The sequence below is a fragment of the Cucurbita maxima genome, unplaced genomic scaffold (assembly GCF_002738345.1).
Source record: "Cucurbita maxima cultivar Rimu unplaced genomic scaffold, Cmax_1.0 Cma_Scf00024, whole genome shotgun sequence".
Classification (NCBI taxonomy): domain Eukaryota; kingdom Viridiplantae; phylum Streptophyta; class Magnoliopsida; order Cucurbitales; family Cucurbitaceae; genus Cucurbita; species Cucurbita maxima.
The window spans coordinates 1,194,820-1,218,704 of NW_019272040.1; the positions used below are offsets into that span (position 1 = coordinate 1,194,820).

General features: G+C 37.2%; 5 protein-coding genes across 6 annotated transcripts in view; 4 read left to right on the plus strand and 1 right to left on the minus strand.

Moving 5' to 3' along the window:
- LOC111498058 (two-component response regulator ARR11-like) overlaps positions 1–1,902 on the minus strand; it is a 4,004-nt gene extending 2,102 nt beyond the window's left edge. Inside the window, exon 1 of the mRNA XM_023149112.1 lies at positions 1,866–1,902. Coding sequence (XP_023004880.1) covers positions 1,866–1,902 — 37 coding nt within the window. The remainder of the gene's footprint in view (positions 1–1,865) is intronic.
- A 6,613-nt stretch (positions 1,903–8,515) lies between these two features.
- Positions 8,516–11,484, plus strand: LOC111497879 (protein DEHYDRATION-INDUCED 19-like). The gene is made up of 5 exons (XM_023148880.1): positions 8,516–8,892; positions 8,988–9,130; positions 10,055–10,132; positions 10,271–10,527; positions 11,208–11,484. The coding sequence occupies exons 1-5, from the start codon at positions 8,808–8,810 to the stop codon at positions 11,314–11,316; spliced, it is 672 nt and encodes a 223-aa protein (XP_023004648.1). The 5' UTR covers positions 8,516–8,807; the 3' UTR covers positions 11,317–11,484.
- A 1,028-nt stretch (positions 11,485–12,512) lies between these two features.
- LOC111497802 (L10-interacting MYB domain-containing protein) lies at positions 12,513–16,071 on the plus strand. The gene is made up of 6 exons (XM_023148758.1): positions 12,513–12,647; positions 12,832–12,935; positions 13,190–13,526; positions 13,631–13,724; positions 13,800–14,293; positions 15,345–16,071. The coding sequence occupies exons 2-6, from the start codon at positions 12,919–12,921 to the stop codon at positions 15,900–15,902; spliced, it is 1,500 nt and encodes a 499-aa protein (XP_023004526.1). The 5' UTR covers positions 12,513–12,647; positions 12,832–12,918; the 3' UTR covers positions 15,903–16,071.
- A 289-nt stretch (positions 16,072–16,360) lies between these two features.
- LOC111497834 (nicotinamide adenine dinucleotide transporter 1, chloroplastic-like) lies at positions 16,361–19,508 on the plus strand. Its single transcript, XM_023148807.1, has 9 exons — positions 16,361–16,711; positions 16,915–16,998; positions 17,082–17,188; positions 17,477–17,525; positions 17,634–17,743; positions 18,546–18,640; positions 18,742–18,830; positions 18,905–18,999; positions 19,128–19,508. The coding sequence occupies exons 1-9, from the start codon at positions 16,426–16,428 to the stop codon at positions 19,362–19,364; spliced, it is 1,152 nt and encodes a 383-aa protein (XP_023004575.1). The 5' UTR covers positions 16,361–16,425; the 3' UTR covers positions 19,365–19,508.
- Positions 19,509–20,241: 733 nt separating this feature from the next.
- The window catches only part of LOC111497779 (probable ethylene response sensor 1), a 5,594-nt gene continuing 1,950 nt past the window's right edge, over positions 20,242–23,885 (plus strand). The window contains exons 1-2 of one of the 2 annotated variants that reach the window (XM_023148721.1): positions 20,242–20,303; positions 21,732–22,647. In XM_023148721.1, coding sequence (XP_023004489.1) covers positions 21,748–22,647 — 900 coding nt within the window. In that variant the 5' untranslated portion in view covers positions 20,242–20,303; positions 21,732–21,747. Of the gene's footprint in view, positions 20,304–20,462; positions 20,570–21,731; positions 22,648–23,885 lie in introns of those variants that run through there. The other variant, XM_023148722.1, reaches the window with a different exon arrangement.

The following is a 23,885-nucleotide window of genomic DNA, read 5'->3' on the forward strand; positions in this document are numbered from 1 at the left end:
TAAAAAAAAAAAAAAAAAAAAAAACTATCATTTTCCAATTTTAAATTTATATTAAAAACATGGGACTAAATTTAATCATTTAAACTAAAAAAGAAATTAAAATAAAAAATACATATCAAAAAATATAATTTTAATCACTCATTTAATGGCTTATTTAATGAATTTTCAAACATATAAAAAAAATATAATCTTAATGGCTTATTTAACAATCAGATATGGAATTTCAAACTAACTATAAAGATTTCGATTTCAACATAACAAAATCTTTATATTTTAGTTTAGTTTAATTGATAATGTATCGACATAGTAGCATGTTGTCATGTTGGATATGACATTCAAACAATTATCTCACTTGCAAACATATCTGGGCGGGATTAAATATATTACGGGGTTACTCGATATTGTAATAATCGTTGATCAACAAGAAGAATATCAGGCTTTTCAAGAATGTATCACGTTGGGAATTCCAACTATTTGTTTAATTGATACAAATTGTGACGCGGATCTTGTAGATATTTCGATTCCAACGAATGATGATGCTATAGCTCCAATCCGATTAATTTTTAACAAATTAGTATTTGCAATTTCTTATGACATTCGAAGTGTTCAATAAAGACACATGACATTCTGTTCAATAAAGATGTTACCAAATTAGGTTCAGAGTGTTCAGATTGTATCTAAGAATCGAAACACTTTAAGACCTTTGTTAAGGTCTTATCGAGTTGAGCATGAATTTTTCCATAATCAGCTTCAACTTATGATAGCTAACTTGTCCGATCAACTTATGATAGCTAACATGTCCCAATCTTGCATGTCATAGATCTGTCGTCTCATTCTTTCGGGTCTTGAACATAGGCAGACTCTATAGACTTCACCCTTCGTTCTTCTATTGTCGACTTTCCTATTATCTTAACAGACGTTTACATCTTCTGGCTTGTTCTTTATTGTTGACTTTCCTATTATCTTAATAGACTTTTACATCTTCTGGCCCAAACAAGACGTAGTTTCTGATGTTGTTATTAGTTGTAGCACTTACAACAAGTTCTTCTTTATACTCGATACATGATACACTTTAAGACCTTTGTTAAGGTCGTACCGAGTTGAGACATTCCGAGTTGAAATCTAGGTGAAAGGATTAAAAAATCATGAGGCCTCCACCAATGGGAATATCACGTGAACATAATGGTTTAACGATCAACAAGTTGTATGAATTTTTTTCATTAACTCACCTACTCGATTTCATTCTAAATAAATAATACCAATATTATTAAAGATCGCTAAAAATATATATTTCTAAATAAAAAAATATAGTTATTTTATTTCATGGTTGTCATTTTGAAAGATGGCTTAAAAATATATATTCTAAAAATATCTCTTATTTTATTTCATTTCTAAATAAAAAAATATTTCTAAATAAAAAATATAGTAACTCTCTTATTTTATTTCATTTCTAAATAAAAAATATAATACCTCTTTTATTTTCAAAATAAAAAAAAATAAATACCTCTCTTATTTTATTTCAAAATAAAAAAAAATACAGTACCTCTCTTATTTTATTTCATTTTTAAATAAAGAAAAAAATAGTATATCTCTTTTTGTCATTTTAAAAATTTTAAAAATGAAAAAAATATAGTAATGATTATTGTTGTTTCGATTTTTTGTTTTTGTTTTAAAAGCTTTCAAATAAAATCAATAACTAAATTTTATTAAAATCAATAACCATAGACATTCTTTCCTAGAAAAAAAGAATGTCTGACAAAACAAAATCCTTGAACAAATCTCAAAGACAAGACCTAAATGCACTGAATCTGCTGCAGCTACATATTTACATCCTATGAAAAACAAAGCTAAAACCTAAGACCAACCGATTCCATCGTCGCCCCCATCCGTTCTTCCATCCATCGCTCACGTTCTTCGTCCGTTCTTTCATTCATAGTGTTCTTTTCCTCGATTATCTACATTCACATTCATATAAGAATAATAATCGAGAAACGATGCATTGTTTTTCGAACTTAAAAAGAGAGAGTCAGTAAAGATGGCGGCTACCATAAATTTGTAGAAGCATAGTAGTCTACTAGATGAGTAGCAGGTGGGTATAACATGGATTGACCAGCTTGATCAAAATCTTGCACCTGCTCAATACAACAAACGATTTGTACGAATCGAATCAAATCGAATCGAATCAGATATAAACAATCTTAAATGTACTAACCTGCAACTCGTTTTGGAAATTGAAATTCAAAGGATAATCGAACGGCAAAGGATCAGAATACGTTCCAAGAGCATAGATATTGTTGATATCATAAACTTGAACATTATCCAATTGGGAATTCATGTTATAATCAAGAATGTTTGGGAGAGCTCCAATGTAGTAATTATTGATACTCGAATCTCCAAAAGTGTTACCCATCATAGGATAAAAGCTATTACCATTGCCATTACCATAACCATTGCCATAACCATTGCCATCAATGTTAGATATCACTAATTGATGATTAGATGGGGGAGCAAAATTGTCAACCATAACAGGGAAACATGAAGCTGCATTTGATGATTGCCCTCCAAAAGGGTCAAAGACATTCATCGTATTCGAATAGGGAAGATCGTTCCACGGGTCGAACGAAGATGGCATCAACACTATGTCTTGTTCTATAAGATGGGTATCATCAAATTGAGAAAAGACTTGATTTTGCATTGGTTCTTGGAGAGTATGGGTTTGGAGAGGTGGCTGTGTATTAGGGTTTATGGAAATTGAATGGCTTTGGTGAGGAAGAACAGCATTAGGGCAAGTAGAAATGGCTGTGTTATTGAGAATTTGATGGATATTGGATTCTTCATTGATCTGTTTGCGAGGTACTGATTTGGTGGAGGGTTTTGATAACTTTCCCTGTTCTTTGTTCTTCGAGTGTTTAAGATATAATCGATGTTTCTGCACCGGAAAGTTGTATTAGATCAAACAATTCACAAGAACGAAAACAAAGCAAAAAAAAGTTTACTTGAAGATGGCTTGCAACGTTTTCTCGCGTAACGTATGGAAATTTTCGTCTCATCTCCTCCAAAATCTTCTTCGGAACTCGCTCTGCAATTAGGGTTTAGGGTTTAGGGTTAATAATTTGTCTTTAGGGTTTAGGATAAATTTAAGAACTTACTCTCGTTTGGAAATTTGTTATAATATTCAAGAAAACATTGATGAAGCTCTGGCGTCCATATGAGACGTTCCTTCTTCTCTCCATTCCGACGATGATAATAACCATTCTTCTTCTTGGAAGATTTAGCCTTCAAAGAAGTGTTTCTTCCAGTCTGATCATCGATTACGGGCAAGATTGTGACTCGTCCATCAACATCGCCGGAGGAATGGGGAACGCCGACTGGGTTTACATCCGCCGAGACAAAGGAAGGGTTGTCCTTTGATGGTTGATTAGGCGCAGTGGGTTGAACAATATAATCAGCGCCGCCGCCATGAACATCAAACCCATCGGAGGGGACATCATCGGGAAAATCAGGAAGAATCATCACTGCATAAAGAAACAAATAAGAACAAAAACTCATAATTTAGTGGAAAAATAAGAACTTTTGAGAGATTGAGCTTAGAGCACCGCCCGCCGCCCGCCGCCCGCCGCCCGCCGCCAGATGAGTATTGAGAGTCAAGATGGAACGTAAATACCAAATTTCAACCCCCTTCGAATAGTTTTAGTAAACGACCATAAAAAAATCCTAATTTTAAGGATTTTAAACCGTACTATTTTCTTGTTACTCATTAAATGAACTCTAAATTTAATTTAATTTTTTAATTTTAAATTTAACTAGTCTCAATAATATTTTTAAACTTTTTAAAAAAATTTAAGATATTTTTATCTTTAATTTTGAATAAATAAAAAATAAAATGTTACGTTTTCGAATTTCCAAGTGTATGATTGGTTTCGGAATCAAATCTTTTATGTCAATTTTGTTACTAATTAGAATAATTTGAAAAACAATATTTATTAAAAAATTTAGAATTGGGACATGGTTTAATAAAACATAAAACCTAGTAGATAGCAGATAAGAGTTCTATTAAATAAATTTTAAAAAAATCAAATCTATATAAAAATAAAAAAAAAATTTAAAATAAGAGAGAATATAGCGAGACTAAACTTGTAATTTAGGTTAAGATATTAATGAATATCAATAAAAATTAATAAAATAATACACTTTTTAAATTCGAGATATCTCGTTCAAATAAGAAAAGCTTATATTATATATATACACGCTCGTGTTTTCACCGAAAAAATGATTCGAAAATTTTTGAAGCTTTTGACTTTTTTTTAGTATCAAATGTCAATTGTCAATGACTTCCCCAAATTGCTTGATCAATCCGCTACCGATGACCCAACACTCCAAGATGTTTGTAAGTTCATTCTAAATTTTACTCAAATTTCATGTTTTTTTTTTTCTTTTATTGAATTCTTTTATCCCTTATTCGAGGCGATTTGGAGATCGCCGCCCTCCATGAATTCGCCGGAGGAAGTGGTTCCTCAACAACGTGCGGTGGAGAAGTAGAAACCACTCATTTCGACTCTGAACGTTTAAAGAAGATCGAACGACGAGAAGAATTCAAAAAACAACGATTCATTTGGACAGATGAACTCCATAGAATATTCGTTCACGCTTTCAATACTTTAGACAGTAAGTGCCCTGATGATACTCAACAACATTAACTAGCTCGAGCTAGTTCAAACCTCGACTAATTCATTATTTGATTAATGTAGATGCAGTTCCAAGGAAGATTTTAGAGTTTATGAGAAATCTTGGGGTTCGAAATATCACTAGAGCCATTGTTGCTAGCCACCTTCAGGTATAGATAGATATAGATTCGAATTATTTGAGTTAATTTTGAAGCTAATGTATAATTATAAGTGCAGAAATATCGGTTGCATCTTAAAAGATATGATCTTAAGGTTGATAAATCTTTTAAAGACGACGACGTAAGTTCATGTCCTTCATCAGATATCCGACAGGAAGCCCTAGAACGGGAGGAACATCCACAACCCGTAATGGAAGCATCGAGACAAGCATCGAATCTCCAACCCGACATGTTATTTTTGAAGTGTTATCAGACACAAGAACATGTTTTCGATCCAAACCCATGGTTGAATCAGGAAACCCTGGAACGGGAGGAACATCCTCGACCTGTAATGGAAGCATCAAGACAAGTATCGGATCTCCAACCTGATACGTTATTTTCGGAGTTTTATCAGACACAAGAGCATGTTTTTTATCCAAACCCATGGTTGAATCAGGAAGCCCTAGAACGGGAGGAACATCCTCGACTTGTAACGGAAGCATCAGGACAAGTATCGGATCTCCAATCTGATACATTATTTTCGGAGTGTTATCCGACACAAGAGCATGTTTTTGATCCAAACCCATGGTCGAATCAGGAAGCCCTAGAACGGGAGGAACATCCTCGGCCTGTAACGGAAGCATCAGGACAAGTATCGGATCTCCAACCTGATACATTATTTTCGGAGTGTTATCCGACACAAGAGCATGTTTTTAATCCAAACCCATGGTCGAATCAGGAAGCCCTAGAACGGGAGGAACATCCTCGNCTTGTAACGGAAGCATCAGGACAAGTATCGGATCTCCAACCTAATATGTTATTTTCGGAGTGTTATCAGACACAAGAGCATATTTTTGATCCAAACCCATGGTCGAATCAGGAAGCCCTAGAACGGGAGGAACATCCTTGGCCTGTAACGGAAGCATCAGGACAAGTATCGGATCTCCAACCTGATACATTATTTTCGGAGTGTTATCAGACACAAGAGCATGTTTTTGATCCAAACCCATGGTCGAATCAGGAAGCCCTAGAACGGGAGGAACATCCTCGGCCTGTAACGGAAGCATCAGGACAAGTATCGGATCTCCAACCTGATACATTATTTTCGGAGTGTTATCCGACACAAGAGCATGTTTTTAATCCAAACCCATGGTCGAATCAGGAAGCCCTAGAACGGGAGGAACATCCTCGGCCTGTAACGGAAGCATCAGGACAAGTATCGGATCTCCAACCTGATACATTATTTTCGGAGTGTTATCCGACACAAGGGCATGTTTTTAATCCAAACCCATGGTCGAATCAGGAAGCCCTAGAACGGGAGGAACATCCTCGGCCTGTAACGGAAGCATCAGGACAAATATCGGATCTCCAACCTGATACGTTATTTTCGGAGTGTTCGGCCTGTAACGGAAGCATCAGGACAAATATCGGATCTCCAACCTGATACGTTATTTTCGGAGTGTTATCAGACACAAGAGCATGTTTTTGATCCAAACCCATGGTCGAATCAGGAAGCCCTAGAACGAGAGGAACATCCTCGGCTTGTAATGGAAGCATCAGGACAAGCGTCGGATCTCCAACCCAACACATTATTTTCGGAGTGTTATCAGACACAAGAACGTATTTTCGATCCAAACCCATGGCCGAATCAGTTAGCTAACGATGTTTTTAGGTACAACAACACTTATATGGGTATGGAAAATAATGTAATGCATGATTATCTTTGTGACAAGCTTTTGAGAGAGTACAAAGAGACTTACAAAGGATCACAAGTAGAGGGGGAAACTATAGAGGTAAATACATTTTTAAAATTGGTTTTATTGTCATTAATTTATTAATTAGTATTTATAATGATAATTAACTATTTTGTCATGGTGTTGTAGGATGGGCACATTCAGGAATCCTCCCATCACTGATTTTGAAGGTTTAGGTATTGATTTATTATTCACCCTTTAGGGTTCAACTTTCATTAATATTATTATTAAGTCGATATAATAAAAATATATCATCGTCTAGGTATTTAAACTATACATATATGATATCATTAAACTATGAGTGTTGTCGATATCTACGTTATAATTCCACTAATAATGATTATTAGTGTAATTTTGAATAGTAATAGTACCGATATGAATTATAGAGGTAAGATTAATTTTGAATATAAACGTTGAATTTTGAAATTTAAATTTGGGTGATTTATAAGAGGAGATCTCGCAAACTGTTGACCAATTTTTTTTTTTTTAATTATAATTAAATTTCAAATCTCAGTTTTGATTTTTTTTTTTTAAATTATAACTAAATTTCAAATCTCAGTTTTTTTTAAATTATAACTAAATTTCAAAATCAGTTTTGATTTTTTTTTTTTTTTTTTAAACTAAATTTCAAATCTCAATTTTTTTAAATTATAACTAAATTTCAAAATCAGTTTTGATTTTTTTTTAAAAAAAAATTATAACTAAATTTCAAATGTCAGTTTTGATTTTTTGATTTTTAATATTTTTAATATTAACATTTTTCTAAAAAAATCAGAATGTATTAGTTAATCAAGAGCCTACCAATCAGATTGTATGAGTCGAATTGTGAGACGTTTGTGAACCGAGAGTCTATATCAACTTGTTTACACCTTTATTTGTAGGTCGGGTTTTAGTTTATCAACTTGTTTACACCTTTATTTATAGGTCGGGTTTTAGTTTATCAACTTGTTTACACCTTTATTTATAGGTTGGGTATTAGTTTATCGTGATTTATTCCTATATTTATAAAATACTTATTAGAAACACGACACAAAACTGGAAAGATCAGATAAATGTGAAGAAATCTCACATTCTATTGAATGAAATTAGCTCTTATATAGTATTACAGAATACATCAAAAACAAATCAAATCCACTAAATAGGACGACTAAATCAAAATCTAATTCAAATAACTAAACCATATCTGAAGTTACTCTCTCTACAAAATATTTCTTTTTAAAGTTATTATTAAAAATATCTCTAATTTTTTTATAAATTTTATAAAATGCATTTGTACGTTTGAAAAATATTTCAAAACTATTATTTAAAAAAATTATTTAAAGATGCTTAATTTTTAAATTAAAAATATTTATTAAATTTGGGATGGGCTTCTCATAATTGGATCTGCGGGTGGAATGGGCTTCTCATAATTGGGCCTGTGAGTGGAATAGGCTTCTCATAATTGGGCCTAAGTGGGCTCTCGTAATTAATTAATTAAAATACTATTTTTGTTCCTCATACTAAAAAAGTAATTTTATTTTTCTTCCTAAAATTTTCATATTTTTTTTTATCAACAAAATATATTTAATTGATCAATAACACAAATGTCAACCAATTCTTTAAAGTTTAAAATTTATTAAACTCTCTAAAATATCCAAATTTAACTTTAATTTTTTTATTAATTATTTAACAAATAAATATAAATTTAAAAATAATAATTTTGAAGTTGTTAAAATACTAAAATAAAAAGAACTAAATTAAATTAAACTGAGCTGAATAAGTTTTGATAAACGTGACGAACAAAACTAAATTAAATTTAGATTTCTTTTATGAAAAGGTTGTAAGACGGCAAACAATATGAAAAGACAATAATAACCCCACTACTTTTTTCCCAACCATATATCACGGGAGATTTTCAGTAATATTCTGATGAGGGCAAAAAGGGGAATAGGAGTCCTAATCCATAATCGGCGGTCCCCGGTTGTTTGACGGTAAAACGCGGGAGTTTCTTTCTTGGTCATCTCAGAGTCAGAAATCGTGTTCGTTAAGGGATCACCAGCCAAATCTCGTTGACCTTATAACTCCCCAATCGCGAGCGAGAGCTACTTAATTTCTTCGTCTTTTCTTCAGAACCACGAACGGTGCCGCTTAAAAGATTTCGGCGAAGGGTGTTGAAGAATTCATCCACGATTCGTACGGTTTCTGCCCCCTGAATCGAATTCGTGTTGGGTTTTTTTTTTTTGAATTTGAGAATGGAAAGTGAAGCTTATAGCTATGGATTCTCTGATTCTTCTGTTGCTGATGCTTTGAGGAACTCTCAGTTAAAATCCCAGTCCCGTTAGTCTTTTCTCGATCTTAATTTACTCATTATCTGTGGTTTAGGTTTTGTTTTGGGGGTTTTTGGTTTGAATGAATTCTGTTTGGTTTTGTAGATTTTTATTTTGATTACGAGGAAGTGGATGGGGATGATGATTTGAATTCGGAATATCCTTGCCCGTTTTGTCCCGAGGAATTTGATTTGGTTGAGTTATGCTGCCATATTGATGACGAACATCCCGTAGAAGCCAAGTTTGGAGTAAGACAATCGCTTGACTTTTTCTTTTTTTTAGTAGGAGATTAGAAATATTTCCCTTGATATGTGGTATCAACCAAAAACTTGCTTGCATTTTCTGACTCTCGAGATTTGGGTCAGTTCATAGTACTTACAGAGTTCTTATTTTGATTGTCTTCTTTGAGTGAGTTTGAACTTCAAGCTCAAGGCATTGTCCTGTTGTTTGTTAACGCTTAGTGTTTTGATCTTATTGTGCAAGTTTTTCATTTCAAGTTTTTGTTGGAACTTGTTTCATGACTATAAGAAGTCCCTTTCTGATCTAATCTCTTATTCGTTGTTATAGACTTAATCATCATTAACCCACCTACTAATATCAGATGTTGGTACTGCTCTGTTGCTTAATGTATGGTTCTATTGGACTTGACCTGGAAAATTAGATTGCTATGGTTGTCTGTAGCTCTCAGATAACGTGGTAACGTGGTGGTATTTTCCTTTAGATTTTATTTTTCCTCCCATGGATGTTATACTTGTGTGCTTGTCTTGCCTTTGCTCAAGAATGTTCGTGTATGATTATTATGTCGCTGTCAGCGTTGAAAGTATAAAGATCTTTTTGGGGAGTAGATTTTCTGTTAGGATCGCACAACGACGTGCACATTTGATCTAGATGAACACGAAGAACAGGAGAGAGAAAAAGTAAGGAGGAATATTGGCTAAAGGATTTGTATGGATGACTTTAGGTATGTACTTGAAGTCATCAATCTAAACCTTAGCCAATATTCCTCCTTGCATTTTCTCTCTCCTGTTTTTTGTGCTCATCTAGATCGAGTGTGTGCGATGTTGTGCGATCCTAACATTTTATGCATGCTTTTGTGATCTTTCTGTACCTTCTTTTGAAATTTGTTAGTCTTTTTTGTGGTTTTTCATGCGTTTGGTTTCATGCATTTTCAGATATGTCCTATTTGTTCTACAAGCGTGGGAGAGAATATGGTTGAACATATAACGATGCAACATGGAGATATATTTAATATATCCTTTTCTTTCATTCTTAAGTTTCCCCAATTTTGTAAAGCTCTCAGATGTTTTTCCTTTGTATGTTGTTCGGTTTCTTGTTTATATCCAACGCATACTTGAATCCATACATTCTTTTCCTTAACTTGAGATTACAGTCAACAAAGATTGAAATTTGATAAAGACGATTTCCCTCAAAGTCTTTCTTTCGAGAGGAAAGAGTTACTAGATGATCATGTAAGAACTCTTTCTGGGTTTTCTTCTCTGCATTCCACCTCCAAGATGGCACCTGATCCATTGCTGTCATTTTTATGCAATGCACCTGTCATCAATGATTCTGAAACTGTTCGGCCCCGGCCTTCAAGTGTAGAAAAAATGGAGGAAAAAGATTTAGACGATACTCTGTCGGAAAGGTAAGCACGGAAATATGCTTCTCGATGCCTCTTATTTTAGAAGATGATGTGTTTGATCTGATTTGAAACTTACACACTTTGTACCTGCATCTGTTCATCATAATCATGATTTTTTCTGCTTCTTAGGCATGCATTTTGGTTTGTTATTTAAAATGTTTTCTGTATAAGTTCAGAGATGTCCTGCTTCTCCTACGAGCTTAAATAACCCTGAGTTACTGTTGTGAGTGTCACAATATGTTTAAGGCTATTATAAACTTACACACATTGTCAATCGTGCAGCTAATGACGAATAGTTCAAAGATATGTCAGGAGTTATAGGCTTAAACATTTAGTTCCACTCGCTTTCTAAACTCATGGTTCGAGCAACGTTGCAGTTTTATTTTCGTTTCCATTTTCCTTTTAGGGTCATACAGGGTCATTGTAGCTTTGGAGTTATACTGTCATTGAACTGTAAAATGATCCTGTTTCAGTTTCATGCCTTTATATTCGAATCAGTTCACCAAATGGCCTTAAATTGCTGCACTTCTCATACTGATCGAGTTGTTTGTGTTGGTCGAGTTATTTTTGCTCTCGTTACTGTCATTTCATTCGTAGCCAACTCTATAACTTCTGTGATTGAGATGCCTCATATCCTAAAACTCATCTTCTCCAACCTAATGACGTTAAATATGCATATGTAGGGATGTCAGGTTACCCTCTCTACCAGACACGAACCAAGAAGAGAAGACTTGGAGATCGGACTTCGTACGGGGGCTAGTTTTCTCCGTCATCTTAGGCGACAATTTATAATAGACTTCACAAAGGCAGAAGAAGAGGGATGCTATATCATATTTGTAGGAAATGGTATTATGATTAGTGTTTATTTCAACCTCCATATTACTGTAATGGGAACACGACGTAGGAATATATGAATTTGGCTTCGTAAATATGGTTAGAAAGTGTAAGCATTATGTCTCTTGTGCTACGCCTCAGCTCCTTGCTTTCCTGCTGCTTGTCATAAATTAGTCTTAACTACAACCAAGAGACTGGATTGCCACGCAAAACATTATAGGTTCCAAGTGTCTGGTGTTCTTGTGATGGTCAGCAATAGTTGTGTTATATCTAATTTCTTTATACTCCGAGTAAAGGTTCTTCAACTACTAGCTTTACCTCATTCAAGAAAAGAGTTACTAAAGAACCTGTAAGTCGTCCTAAGATAAGATCTGATGGGTGAAAGAAGTAAGAGAAGTGAGTTGGAGAGGTGAATGAGTAAGTAGTTCGAGGGTTTTAGAGACTTTTCTCTCCGACTTTAACGACAACAAAAACTTTCGGAGGTAAAACTTTACCTACTAGGCAAGAGGATAGCAAGTTTAACAATAATGACATTTTGTCAATATGTCACCGTTTGTTTACTATGATCATCATAGATTATTAATACTTGTATTCCATTATTGCGAAAATATTCCCTCATGGCTCACCCAAAATATGGGGCTAGAAATTGAAGAGGAGCAGGATTCGGAGCGAGCATCAAAGAGAGATTTATCCTTTAGCATTGATGTGTCACAATATACATTGTTTTCGAGAAACAATCTCTTTCATAAAAAACTAAGATCGTACGTGATACACATTTTGAAAGTAACGTTCAATCATCTTATAAACTATAAAGTTGCATCGTATGCATGAACTCAAGACCTCGAAGATACTCAAAAAAGAAAAAGAAAAAAGAAAAAAAAAGTTTTATTCTAGTGTTTTAGAAGTCATTGCTCAGTTTTGACTTTTTATAATGTAATTATCGAAGTCAAAATTTTGCGGTTGTATTATGATGTAATATCTCATAAATAAATAAATAAACAAATAAAAGTGGTTGGATTCAAGCAGAAGCGTAGAATCTAGTGGAGATGAGGGCAATCCTATCCCGGTTTACAAAATCCGGTTGGGGCCAGTCCTAACCCAATCCTATCCCGGTTTACAAAATCCGGTTGGGGCCTGTCCTAACCCGGCTCAAAATCTTACTCCAGCTAGGGTTTTCCCGAAATCCACAAACCAGTTTCCCATCGGCTTATCCAGGAAAATCTCATCCCCAAAATTCCCATTCCTCTCCAACACCTACCGAAGCTCCATCATCGGCTCTCACTCTCAAGGTGCGTTTCGATTCATTCCATCAACAAAATTCATCTTCGCTGTTAGATTCTTTGATTTTGCTTGTTCATTTATGTCTTCGATTGAAGTCAATTGAATTCTGTTGTCGATTTTGCTTTCCTTCGAGTATTGGAATGATGGCATGACTTTTTGATTCTTTCTCTGCTCTTCCATGGAGCTTTGAAGTTGCATAATCGAGTTATTTACCCTTGTGGACTGGCTTCCTCTTGGATTGCTCTGTTCGAAGGAGATTTCAATGATTTTGAGGAATTTATGGGAAACATAAGGAAGTATGAACAGTCCAGTGTTAATTTTTTGCTGTATCCTTCACTATTTCCCACTCTAAATCAGAAGTAATATACCAGTTCTTTGTGAGTTTGAGTGTAGAACCAATATCAAATTGTGGAAAAACTTATTACTATTGCAGTTATTTTAGAACCAATATGCTTAAAGATACTGTTTGAATGTGAGTAATTGTAATTGCAAGTAGATCATGTGTTTGAGTTATGTACATTAGACTGATGCCTTGCTACAATGATAGCAGTATGGGTGTCCAGACACGGAATAGTAACGATCGGCTTAGAACAGTTTGGACGCCTGAAATGGATAGATATTTCATAGACCTTATGTTGGAACAAGTTAATAAAGGGAACAGATTTGACGAGCATTTGTTCAGTAAACGAGCATGGAGATTTATGATCTCGCTGTTCAATGCAAAATTCAAATTCGAGTATGAAAAGGATGTTTTGAAGAATCGACATAAAACGTTGAGGAATCTGTACAAAGCTGTGAAGAATCTCCTTGATCAGAGGGGTTTCAGCTGGGACGAAGTGCGGCAAATGGTGACTGCTGAGAATCATGTCTGGGATGAATATGTTAAGGTTTTGATGAATTCAGCAAATTTGTAGAAAGCATTTCTATATTTCTTTATTTTGTTTTCTTCTTTCTTACCTAAAGTTCGAAGAATTTATTATCATGTTCCTAGGAACACCCAGAGGCACGATCTTTTAGAATTAAGAGCATCCCATATTACAATGATCTGTGTATAATATATGGAGGCGCGACAGTCGGACAAAAAGGTAATCATCTTTGCTTTGACAATATTATAGCACGCAATTATCTTGTTGTTCTGCTTGTTAATTATGGGTCATCAGGGATCTATTTACAGGAGTCGTCTCATTCTGGTGATAATGAGACGATGTATACGAAGCCGCTGGGGACAGCCAGTGAGGGAGATGTTGAAGCACTTAATGGAATCATGATCGGTGAAGACTATAAAATCTCTGTGTCTGGAGATGTTGATGAGCTACCACAAATGTCAAATACAGCAACCACAGCCATTTCTCGTTCCCGAACGTATTGGCAGCCTCCTATGGACAGATTCTTCATAGACCTTATGTTGGAGCAAGTGCAGAAAGGCAACCAAATAGATGGGATTTTTCGGAAACACTCGTGGGCTGAGATGATTGCATCATTCAATGCTAAGTTTGGTTTCAATTATGATGTGGATGTGTTGAAGAATAGGTACAAAACTCTGAGGAGACAGTATAATGTTATAAAGAATCTATTAGACTTGGACGGATTTCTCTGGGACGAGACACGTCAAATGATTACCGCTGACGATTACATTTGGCAAGACTATATCAAGGTAAGCAAACTACACATTAGCTCAACAATTCTATTTTTGTTTGCCTGCGTACTTTGTTGTTTGTTGTTCATAGATTTGCACATGAACATGTTGGCTGCAGTTGATCATACTGAACTTTTGCTCATTGAATTTGGACATAAACGAACTGTTGTGGGGTTTTGAAGGTAACCATATTATTTAGATTACTTTTCACCAAAAACCGCCTGTAACGGCTCAAACCCACCACTAGCAGATATTGTCATTTTTAGGCTTTTCCTTTCGAGCTTCCCCTCAAGGTTTTTAAAATGCGTCTGCTAGGGGAGGTTTTCACATCCTTATAAAGAATATTTCGTTTCGTTCTCTTCCCCAACCGATGTGAGATCTCACAGTCTACCCGTTTTGAGGTCCAGCGTCCTCGCTGGCACTCGTTATCTTCTCCAATCGATGTGGGACCTCCCAATCCACCCCCTTCGAGACCTAACGTCTTGGCTCACTGCCTTGTGTCCACCCCCTTCGGGGCTTAGCCTCCTCGCTGGCACATTGCCCGATCCAAGTCCACCACTAGTAGATATTGTCCTCTTTGGGTTTTCTTTCCTGGGCTTCCCCTTAAGGTTTTTAAAACGCAGCTGCTAGAGAGAGGTTTCCACACCCTTATAAAGAATGCTTCGTTTTCCTCCCCAACCGATGTAGGATCTCACAATCCACTCGGTAGAGGTTTTGATTTCTCCAATCGAGGACGTTGGGCCCTGAAGGGGTGTGGATTGTGAGATCTCACATCGGTTGGAGAGAAGAATAAAAACATTTTTTTATAAGGGTGTGAAAACCATCCCTAGCATACGCATTTTAAAGCCTTGAAAGAAAGTCCAAAGAGGACAGTATCTGTTAGCGGTGGGCTTGGGCCGTTACACAGTCAGCATAAGTGAAGTCTTTAACTTTAGTTGTGGGAGAATTCGTTCTAAAGTCGTGTCATTATGATACAATGTAATAGTTATAAAAGTGGACACAAATTCAGTATTTTGTGCTGTTTAGAATATTAGCATAGTTCTTAACTAGTTTTGTTGCTGAATGGTAGGCACATACAGACGCTCGACAATTCATGACACGGCCAGTGCCATATTATAAGGATCTGTGTGTGATCTGCGATCCGAGTTTTGACGAAAGAGAGTGCTCTCCAGGACAAGGTATAGAGCAGCACCACGACGCCGAGGATGGAAAACTTTCAATAGGTTTCCAGTCTCCTATTACATCAGTTTCAAGTGAAGAACAAGCAAGCGAGAAGGAATCAACACATTTAGGTCCAAAGAACAAGAGGGAATTAGAAAGCATGTCTAGTTTTGATCATAACAAGAAGCTAAGAGGTGAAGATGAGAGCATGGCGAGTGCTCTTCGAGAGATGGCAAGCTTCGTTTCTTCCTTATCAGACAAGAAGAAAAATGACGATAACTCGAGTTCCATCTCGATTGAGACAGTGATTGAAGCTATCCAAGCATTGCCAAACATGGATGAGGACCTTGTATTGGATGCTTGTGATCTCCTAGAGGATGAAAAGAAGGCAAAAACGTTTATCGCGTTGGATGTCAAATTACGACGAAAGTGGTTGATACGAAAACTTCGACCCAAGGGGGCGTAAGTTCTTTTAGTTCCTTCTTTTATACTTCATTTATTTTCTTATAGAGAGCTAGGACTTGTCTGAAAATTTCGAAATTTTATGTATAATATTAGATTTTTGAGCGTGAAGTTGAAGTGTACACCACAAATGCTTAGATTAAATAAAAGATTTTTGGTGCTTATAAGAATTATGCAATGGTCAGTCAATTGTGTTCATCTCTTTCGGTTGATTTAGTTTATACAAACAATTAGTTATAATTCCCTAAATATAATAATAAAATAAAATAACACGAAAGCATATATAAAAAGAATTTAAAATGTGTGATACTTAGAGACCAAAATGGAATTGAATGGCTGAAATCAGATTTCAATTCAGGACCCATTTGCGGCGAGTCGCCTCGTCGGGCCGCAACCGGGTGAGGTTTTTTCGGCTGAACGACCACAACGAGATTAGCGAAGAAACCAGAGGGCCCCCATAAATTTGTTCCTCTTTTGTTTAATCTCTCGCAATTTCTGATCCACGAATGAATATCCCTTAGTTTCGTATGAATATCCACTTCTATTCTTCTCAGTTTCCGATTAATTTCCCTCTCTTTAACGAATACAAGAGTCCCCGCACCAATCGACTTGACTTTCCTCTCTTCTTGTTCTGGCCATGCGACTCTGGTTTTCCGAGATCCGCCTCTCGAAAGAGGGTTATTTTGGTGATTTTTGCGCTCAAATCACTGTTTATTCTTCTGGGTATTTTATTAAATACTGCCATGGCTACCGATTCTCATTCCCCTACTCCGAGGGCTCTTCTCTGTAATGCTGGAGCTGGTGCCGCTGCTGGTATTTGCATCCCTTTGATTCTTTTTCTTTTCGATTGAGATGCTTATCAATATTTGGGTGTAAATTTTGTGAGATATGAAACTGGAAGATTTAGTTGTTGCTTGAGATTCATACTTGTTGAATTCACTATCTCCTAGTTGGTTAGATGATTAAGCATTTGATTCTTGGCTTGAGAGAACATTTTGAACTGGATTCTGTTGTAGGAGTTCTTGCTGCTACGTTTGTGTGCCCTTTGGATGTTATCAAGACTAGATTTCAGGTTCATGGACTGCCAAACATTGGAAAAGGTATGACCATAATTGTCTTAGTTATCGTGCATTGATGACTTGTAATGCATTTTTAATGAATTTGTTCTGTTTTATCTGTACAGGGAGTCTCATACTTGGTAGTCTGAAACAAATTGCTCATGCGGAGGGGCTGCGTGGAATGTATAGAGGACTCTCACCTACTGTGCTTGCACTACTTCCTAACTGGGCTGTAAGTCCTGAATCTTGTTTATATCCAAAATCTCTTGAGAAACTTGGATTTTAAAACAATATTAGCTGCTTCAATGTTGTCTATTGTGTTTGCATTACCTCCTTATCAGTGTAGTAAACCTTCAAACGAATACTACTTCGATATTGTCTTCTTTGGGCTTTCCCCTTTCGGGTTTCCCCTCAAGGTTTTAAAACGTGTCTACTAGGGAGAGGTTTCCACACCCTTATAAAGAATGCTTCGTTCCCCTCTCCAACATCTTTCATATGAACCAATATTTTCCATTTGCAGGTTTATTTCACAATCTATGAACAGCTTAAATGCTTTCTTGGCTCTGATGGTTAGTTTGATCATTTACTTTCGTTTCTTTCAATAAATGATGTTTATCATTTTGCATTGATATTCACATGGTATGCGTTCTGTATCTATTTTCATGGTATATGTGCAGATGAACGGCATCAGCTTTCAATAGGTGCTAATATGTTGGCTGCTTCTGGTGCTGGGGCTGCTACAGCTATTGCAACTAATCCTCTATGGGTTGTTAAGACCAGACTTCAGGTGAGGATTTCAAGCTCATATTCTTAATTAATTTTTATGTTAAAAAAAATTATTAATAAGCTTTAGGCCCTTAGCCATTAAGAAATCTGGAAGAGAGCATACCGAAATCTTGTAGTTTCCTTATCCGAAGCGTTTCTCTTAGCAAAGGGATGGTATCGAAAAAGATTAAACCCATCATGAGAGTTGTTCAATCCTTGCCCCTTGAACATGTTGTATAAGGAGCATTTATTGCGTTTTGTAAGGACCGAAAGACATCAGAGGGCTTGAAAGAAGTAAATCCCGAACCGATCTAATGAATGCTTAACTGGCATTCCTCCAAATTGTTACGTAGGATTCGTCTTTGTGGATTGAGAGGCATGGGGGGTGAAACACAGAGAACTGAGGTGTCCATTGAATTGTAGCATGAGTTTTGTTAACATTTCTTTTCTATTATGCCTAATGTGACCTTATGTGAGATTCCACATCGATTGGAGATAGGAACGAGTGCCAGCGAGGACGTTGAGCTCCAAAGGGAGGTGGATTGTGAGATCCCACGTCGATTGGAGAGAGGAACGAGTGCCAGTGAGGACACAGGACCCTGAAGGGGGGTGGACTGTGAAATCTCATATTGGTTGGGGAGGAGAACGAAGCATTCTTTACAAGGGTGTGGAAACCTCTCCCTAGCATACACATTTTAAAAACTTTGAGGGAAAGCTTATGGAGAACCGTTACTTCTGCATACTTTTTACTGATTATGCTTTTATTAGCTATTTCAAATGAATCGGGTTTGTTTAACTCGTCCAGTTATGACTACTTGGAATAGACGCAGGGAATGAAATCTGGTGTCCTACCGTATAGAAACACAGTTTCTGCCTTGAAGAGAATAGCCTATGAAGAAGGCATCCGTGGATTGTACAGGTTCCCTATTTCTTATCATGTTTCCTTCTGATCTATGTATCTTATATGGAGAAAATGACTATAATGATCATTGGCTCAACTGTAACACTGGTGTTCCACAGTGGTCTTGTGCCTGCTCTGGCTGGTGTTAGTCACGTCGCGATCCAGTTTCCGACATACGAGAAAATAAAAGGCTATTTGGCTAGCAGAGGTAACTATTTGATAACCCATTTGATATCTCCTTCAGGGAAAAGCTAGTACTAACCTTACATTGTGATATCATAGATAATACGACGACGGATAAACTCTCCGCACGTGACGTTGCAGTCGCCTCATCTGTCTCCAAGATATTCGCGTCCACATTGACTTATCCACATGAGGTGGGATTTTTTCTCCTTTTCTCCTGCATATTATCCAGATCAAGAACATATACTTTTCTGATTGAGATGAACTCATCTGGGTTTGAAATATCCAAGATCCTACCGTGACATTGCACTCTTTCTTGCAGGTTGTACGTTCCAGGCTTCAGGAACAAGGGTTCCACTCCGAGAAGCGTTATTCGGGCGTAACCGATTGCGTAAAGAAAGTGTTTCGGCAAGATGGTCTCCCCGGTTTCTATCGAGGGTGCACAGCCAACCTTCTTAGGACGACACCTGCAGCTGCCATCACATTTACCAGCTTTGAAATGATCCACCGTTCTCTTCTCAACTTATTTCCTTCTGATCCACACCAACACACATTATGAAGACGGGTAATGTTCACAATTCTTTGGGGACACTAATATTGTCATTACTGTCTCAGTAAAGCTTCAACATGGAATGTCCTTTTTGTTGAGAAGCAACCAGTCTCTCACTCACTATATCATTATAAGCTATGGGTTTAACTAAAATTCTAATATGATTTAAGCATTAGATATTTGGCAAACAACACAAAAGAATCTCTTACCATTTTCATTTCCTCCATTAACGACGCTTGTGCACCAAGTTATCACAAAATGGCAACTTCTTGATCATAATTGTACGATGTTGAACATGTTCCGTATCCATCCATTAGTCGATTAGATAAGACATTAATTATCATTCTTAAAGGCAGATGCTTCAATCACTTGAACTAAAAAATTTCGAAAGTTAGTAGCGAATGATGTTTCAAGGATTGATAGCAAATGAGAGCGCCCACCTCTTTTAAGCTCAATTCATCAATACCAACTTTTGTAAGAACGAGTCCTATAATTACATTCTCAAAACTTTTTTCAAAATATCAAATCAGCCAACTTATTCAATCTCATATGTTCATTTTTGTTTGAACTTAGAGAACGATAGTGAATGAGTTGTCGGTTCTTAATTAAACTCTATGAATGAACACAAATTGGATTGAGTTATATAAAGTTTTTGAATCAAAATTAGAAATTTAGGGTTAAAGAATGGCTAACATATTATGTTAATATTCATTTTTCTTGTGAATACAAACAAGAAAAGGGAAGGTAATATCATACGTTTTGGGTGAGGAGGCACCGTACGTGCGGTTGTCCGTCCGTATCTCCTTTTCGTCCGTGATGCCCACAGGCCTCTCTCTTTTGCCTTTCAGTGTCTCATCTGCTCTTCACCATTAACTCTCTGCCTTCCCTTCTTCACATGGAAGCTTTGCCCTCCCTCACTTTCCTCTCTTCGACCCTTCTTTTAACTCGGTATGATCATTCATTTCCTATTCTTCTTGTTCTTCTTCATGTTTGTTCTTTTAATCCACGAGACTCTTCCAACCCATTTCCTTTTTCTTCGTTTTTATGCTTGATTTGATTTGATTTCCTTTTTGCTGCTGTTTTATTGTTTTTGCTTCCCTTTTGCAAATGGGTCATAAAAGTAGTTGTTGTCTGTTGTTTATGTATATGAAATTGGCATTTAATTTGGGAGGTACAAATGGAACTACTGAAGTTCAATGGATGAGAGTGGTGGAACAGCAAGAGCTTGATTCAATTTACTGTAAGCATTTGTATGTTCATAAGCTGAGAGTTTCAAGGAAGGGGAGGTAGTAAGTTGTGGAAACATTTTTTTGCTCATTGCTTCTGATTAATCTACTACTCCTTGGATCTTGTTGGCTTATGGTTTAAGAGCCTCATGAACTTTTTATTTATAAAAAAAATTTGGGGTGGATTATGGTTATTCTGAGATCCCACGTAGGTTGGGGAGGAGAACAAAACATTCTTTATAAGGGTGTGGAAACCTCTCCTAGCGGACGCGTTTTAAAAACCTTGAGGGGAAGCCTGAAAGGGAAAACTCAAAGAGGACATTATCTGCTAGTGGTGGGCTTGAGCTGTCACAAATGGTATGAGAGCCAAATACCAAGCGATGTGTTAGCGAGGAGGCTGAGCCCCGAAGGGGGTGGATACAAGGCGGTGTGTCAACAAGGGCGTTGGGCTCCAAAAAGGGTGGATTGGGGGGTCCCACATCGATTGGATAAGGAAACGAGTGTTAGCTAGGATTGTGAGATCCCACATCGGTTGGGGAAGAGAACAAAACATTCTTTATAAGGGTGTGGAAACCTCTCTAGCATACGTGTTTTAAAAACCTTAGGGGAAGCCCAAAGAGAACAATATTTTTTAGTGGTGGGCTTGGGCTGTTACAAATGGTATCAGAGCCAGACACCGAGTGATGTGTTAGCGAGGAGGCTGAGCCTCGAAGGGGGTGGACACGAGGCAGTGTGCCAACAAGGGCACCGGGCTCCAAAGGGGGGTGGATTGGAGGGGTCCACATCGATTGGATAAGAGAATGAGTGCCAGCGAGGATGCTTGGCCCGAAGGAGGGTGGACTGAGAGATCCCACATCGGTTGGGGAGGAAAACGAAACATTTCTTATAAGAGTGTAGAAACCTCTCTCTAACCTTGAAGGGAAGCCTGAAAGGGAAAGTCCAAAGAAGACGCGATGGGTTTGAGCCATTACAGTGTTTGGTTGCATTTTCAAATGATCATTTATGGGTGTACCTGATTTTTTTGAGTGTGGGCATCTACATCTCTAAGAACACAAAACATTGGTGCTTCCTGAATTCATGGAATGCTATAATCTGAGTTGATATGTTTCTTACAACTCTTTAATATCATCTGTTCTTTTCATATTTTCAGCTAAATCCTTTATCTTATGATGGAGTCTTGTGATTGCATTGACACCCAGTGGCCTCCTGATGAACTTCTAGTGAAATATCAGTATATCTCAGATGCACTAATCGCATTAGCTTATTTCTCTATCCCATTGGAACTCATATATTTTGTGCAGAAGTCTGCATTCTCTCCTTACAGATGGGTGCTTATGCAATTTGGTGCTTTCATTGTTCTCTGTGGAGCAACACACTTCATCAACCTTTGGACGTTTTCAACGCACTCGAAGACGGTGGCCATGGCGATGACTGTTGCAAAAGTTGCTTGTGCTATTGTTTCGTGCTCAACCGCATTGATGCTTGTTCATATTATTCCTGATCTTTTGAGTGTCAAAACTCGAGAATTGATCCTTAAGAACAAGGCTGAAGAACTTGACAGGGAAATGGGACTTATTCTTACTCAGGAAGAAACTGGAAGGCATGTTAGAATGCTTACTCATGAAATAAGAAGCACTCTCGATCGAGATACGATATTAAAAACGACGCTTGTCGAGCTGGGAAAAACGTTGGGGCTTGAGGAATGTGCTCTGTGGATGCCATCACGGGCTGGCATAAGTCTACAGCTTTCACATGCCTTGAACTATCAGATACCAGTGGGAGCTCATATTCCTATAAACCTTCCTGTTGTCAATGATGTTTTTAAGAGTAATCGAGCCATACGTGTTCCCTACAACTGCCAATTGGCTAAGGTCAGGACTCCATATTTGGCACCTGAAGCTGTTGCTGTGCGAGTTCCTGTCTTGAACCTTTCAAATTTTCAAATGAACAATTGGCCTGATGGCTCTGCCAGAAGCTATGCTATAATGGTTTTGATTCTTCCTACTGATAGCGCTCGGAAATGGCGAGATCATGAGTTGGAACTTGTCGACGTCATCGCAGACCAGGTTTTGTGTGATTTATTGTTCTACTGCATCTGTACACTGCCCCTTAACTGGCATGTTTTGCACAACTTATGTTAGTTAAGTTCATGAGCAATTGGTTATCTGTAGTTCTAATGAACTATATGAATTAGGTCTAATTTTAGGATAGGATGTTAGCAGCTGAGGAACACGAATAGCCATGTGACACTTAGGACACAGATACCCAACTGAGGGAAATGAAATATTCCTCGTAAGGGTATGGAAACCTCTCCCTAGTAGATGCGTATTAAAATCGTGAGGCTGATGACGATATGTAACGGGCTAAAATGGACAATATCTACTAGTGGTGGGCTTAGGTTGTTCCAAATAGTATCAAAGTCATACACACCGGGCAGTACCAGCGAGGATGCTAGTCCCCAAGGGGGTAGATTGTGAGATCCCACATCGGTTGGTGAGGGGAACAAAACATTCTTTATAAGGGTGTGGAAACCTCTCCCTAGTAGACGCGCTTTAAAATTGTGAGGCTAACAACGATATGTAACAGGCTAAAATGGACAATATCTGCTAGCAGTGGGCTTGGGCTGTTACAAATAGTATCAGAGCTATATACCGTGCGATACTAGCGAGGAAGCTGGCCTCCAAGAGGGGTGGATTGTGAGATCCCACATCAGTTGGTGAGGGGAACGAAGCATTCCTTATAAGGGTGTAGAAACCTCTCTCTAGTAGATGCATTTCAAAACTTTGAGGCTGACGACAATACGTAACGGGCTAAAACGGACAATATCTACTAGCGGGGGGCTTGGACTGTTACAAATAGTATCGGAGCCATACACCAGGCAATGCCAGTGACGACGTTGGCCCCCAAGGGGGGTGGATTGTGAGATCCCACATTGGTTGGAGAGGGGAACGAAACATTCCTTATAAGGGTGTGGAAACCTCTCCCTAGTAAACACGTTTTAAAACCGTGAGGCTGATGACGATACATAATGAGCTAAACCAGATAATATCTACTAGTGGTGAGCATGGGTTGTTACACGAAAAATGTCATGTTTGTTGGTTATTGTTCAATCCATACAGAAAGTGATAGGAGCAGCTCTCTACATTTTGATTTTGGCAATTGAACATGCTTCACTTTGTAAGTCATGTCATATATCACTTGAATTCAAGATCTAGACAAAATTGTCTGGTTTGCACCACACAAACACACACACACACACACACACACACACACACACACACACACACACACACACACACACACA

What these genes read in the sequence shown, in the direction of transcription:
- LOC111497834 (XM_023148807.1), top strand. Translation starts at nt 16,426, where the DNA reads ATGAATATCCACTTCTATTCTTCTCAGTTTCCGATTAATTTCCCTCTC. An exon ending in TGGAGCTGGTGCCGCTGCTG is followed by an intron (nt 16,712 to 16,914) that starts GTATTTGCATCC and finishes ATTCTGTTGTAG; the next exon opens with GAGTTCTTGCTGCTACGTTT. An exon ending in CATTGACTTATCCACATGAG is followed by an intron (nt 19,000 to 19,127) that starts GTGGGATTTTTT and finishes TCTTTCTTGCAG; the next exon opens with GTTGTACGTTCCAGGCTTCA.
- LOC111497879 (XM_023148880.1), top strand. Translation starts at nt 8,808, where the DNA reads ATGGAAAGTGAAGCTTATAGCTATGGATTCTCTGATTCTTCTGTTGCT. An exon ending in AACATGGAGATATATTTAAT is followed by an intron (nt 10,133 to 10,270) that starts ATATCCTTTTCT and finishes ACTTGAGATTAC; the next exon opens with AGTCAACAAAGATTGAAATT. An exon ending in GACGATACTCTGTCGGAAAG is followed by an intron (nt 10,528 to 11,207) that starts GTAAGCACGGAA and finishes ATGCATATGTAG; the next exon opens with GGATGTCAGGTTACCCTCTC.
- LOC111497802 (XM_023148758.1), top strand. An exon ending in TCTGGGATGAATATGTTAAG is followed by an intron (nt 13,527 to 13,630) that starts GTTTTGATGAAT and finishes TCATGTTCCTAG; the next exon opens with GAACACCCAGAGGCACGATC. An exon ending in TTTGGCAAGACTATATCAAG is followed by an intron (nt 14,294 to 15,344) that starts GTAAGCAAACTA and finishes GCTGAATGGTAG; the next exon opens with GCACATACAGACGCTCGACA.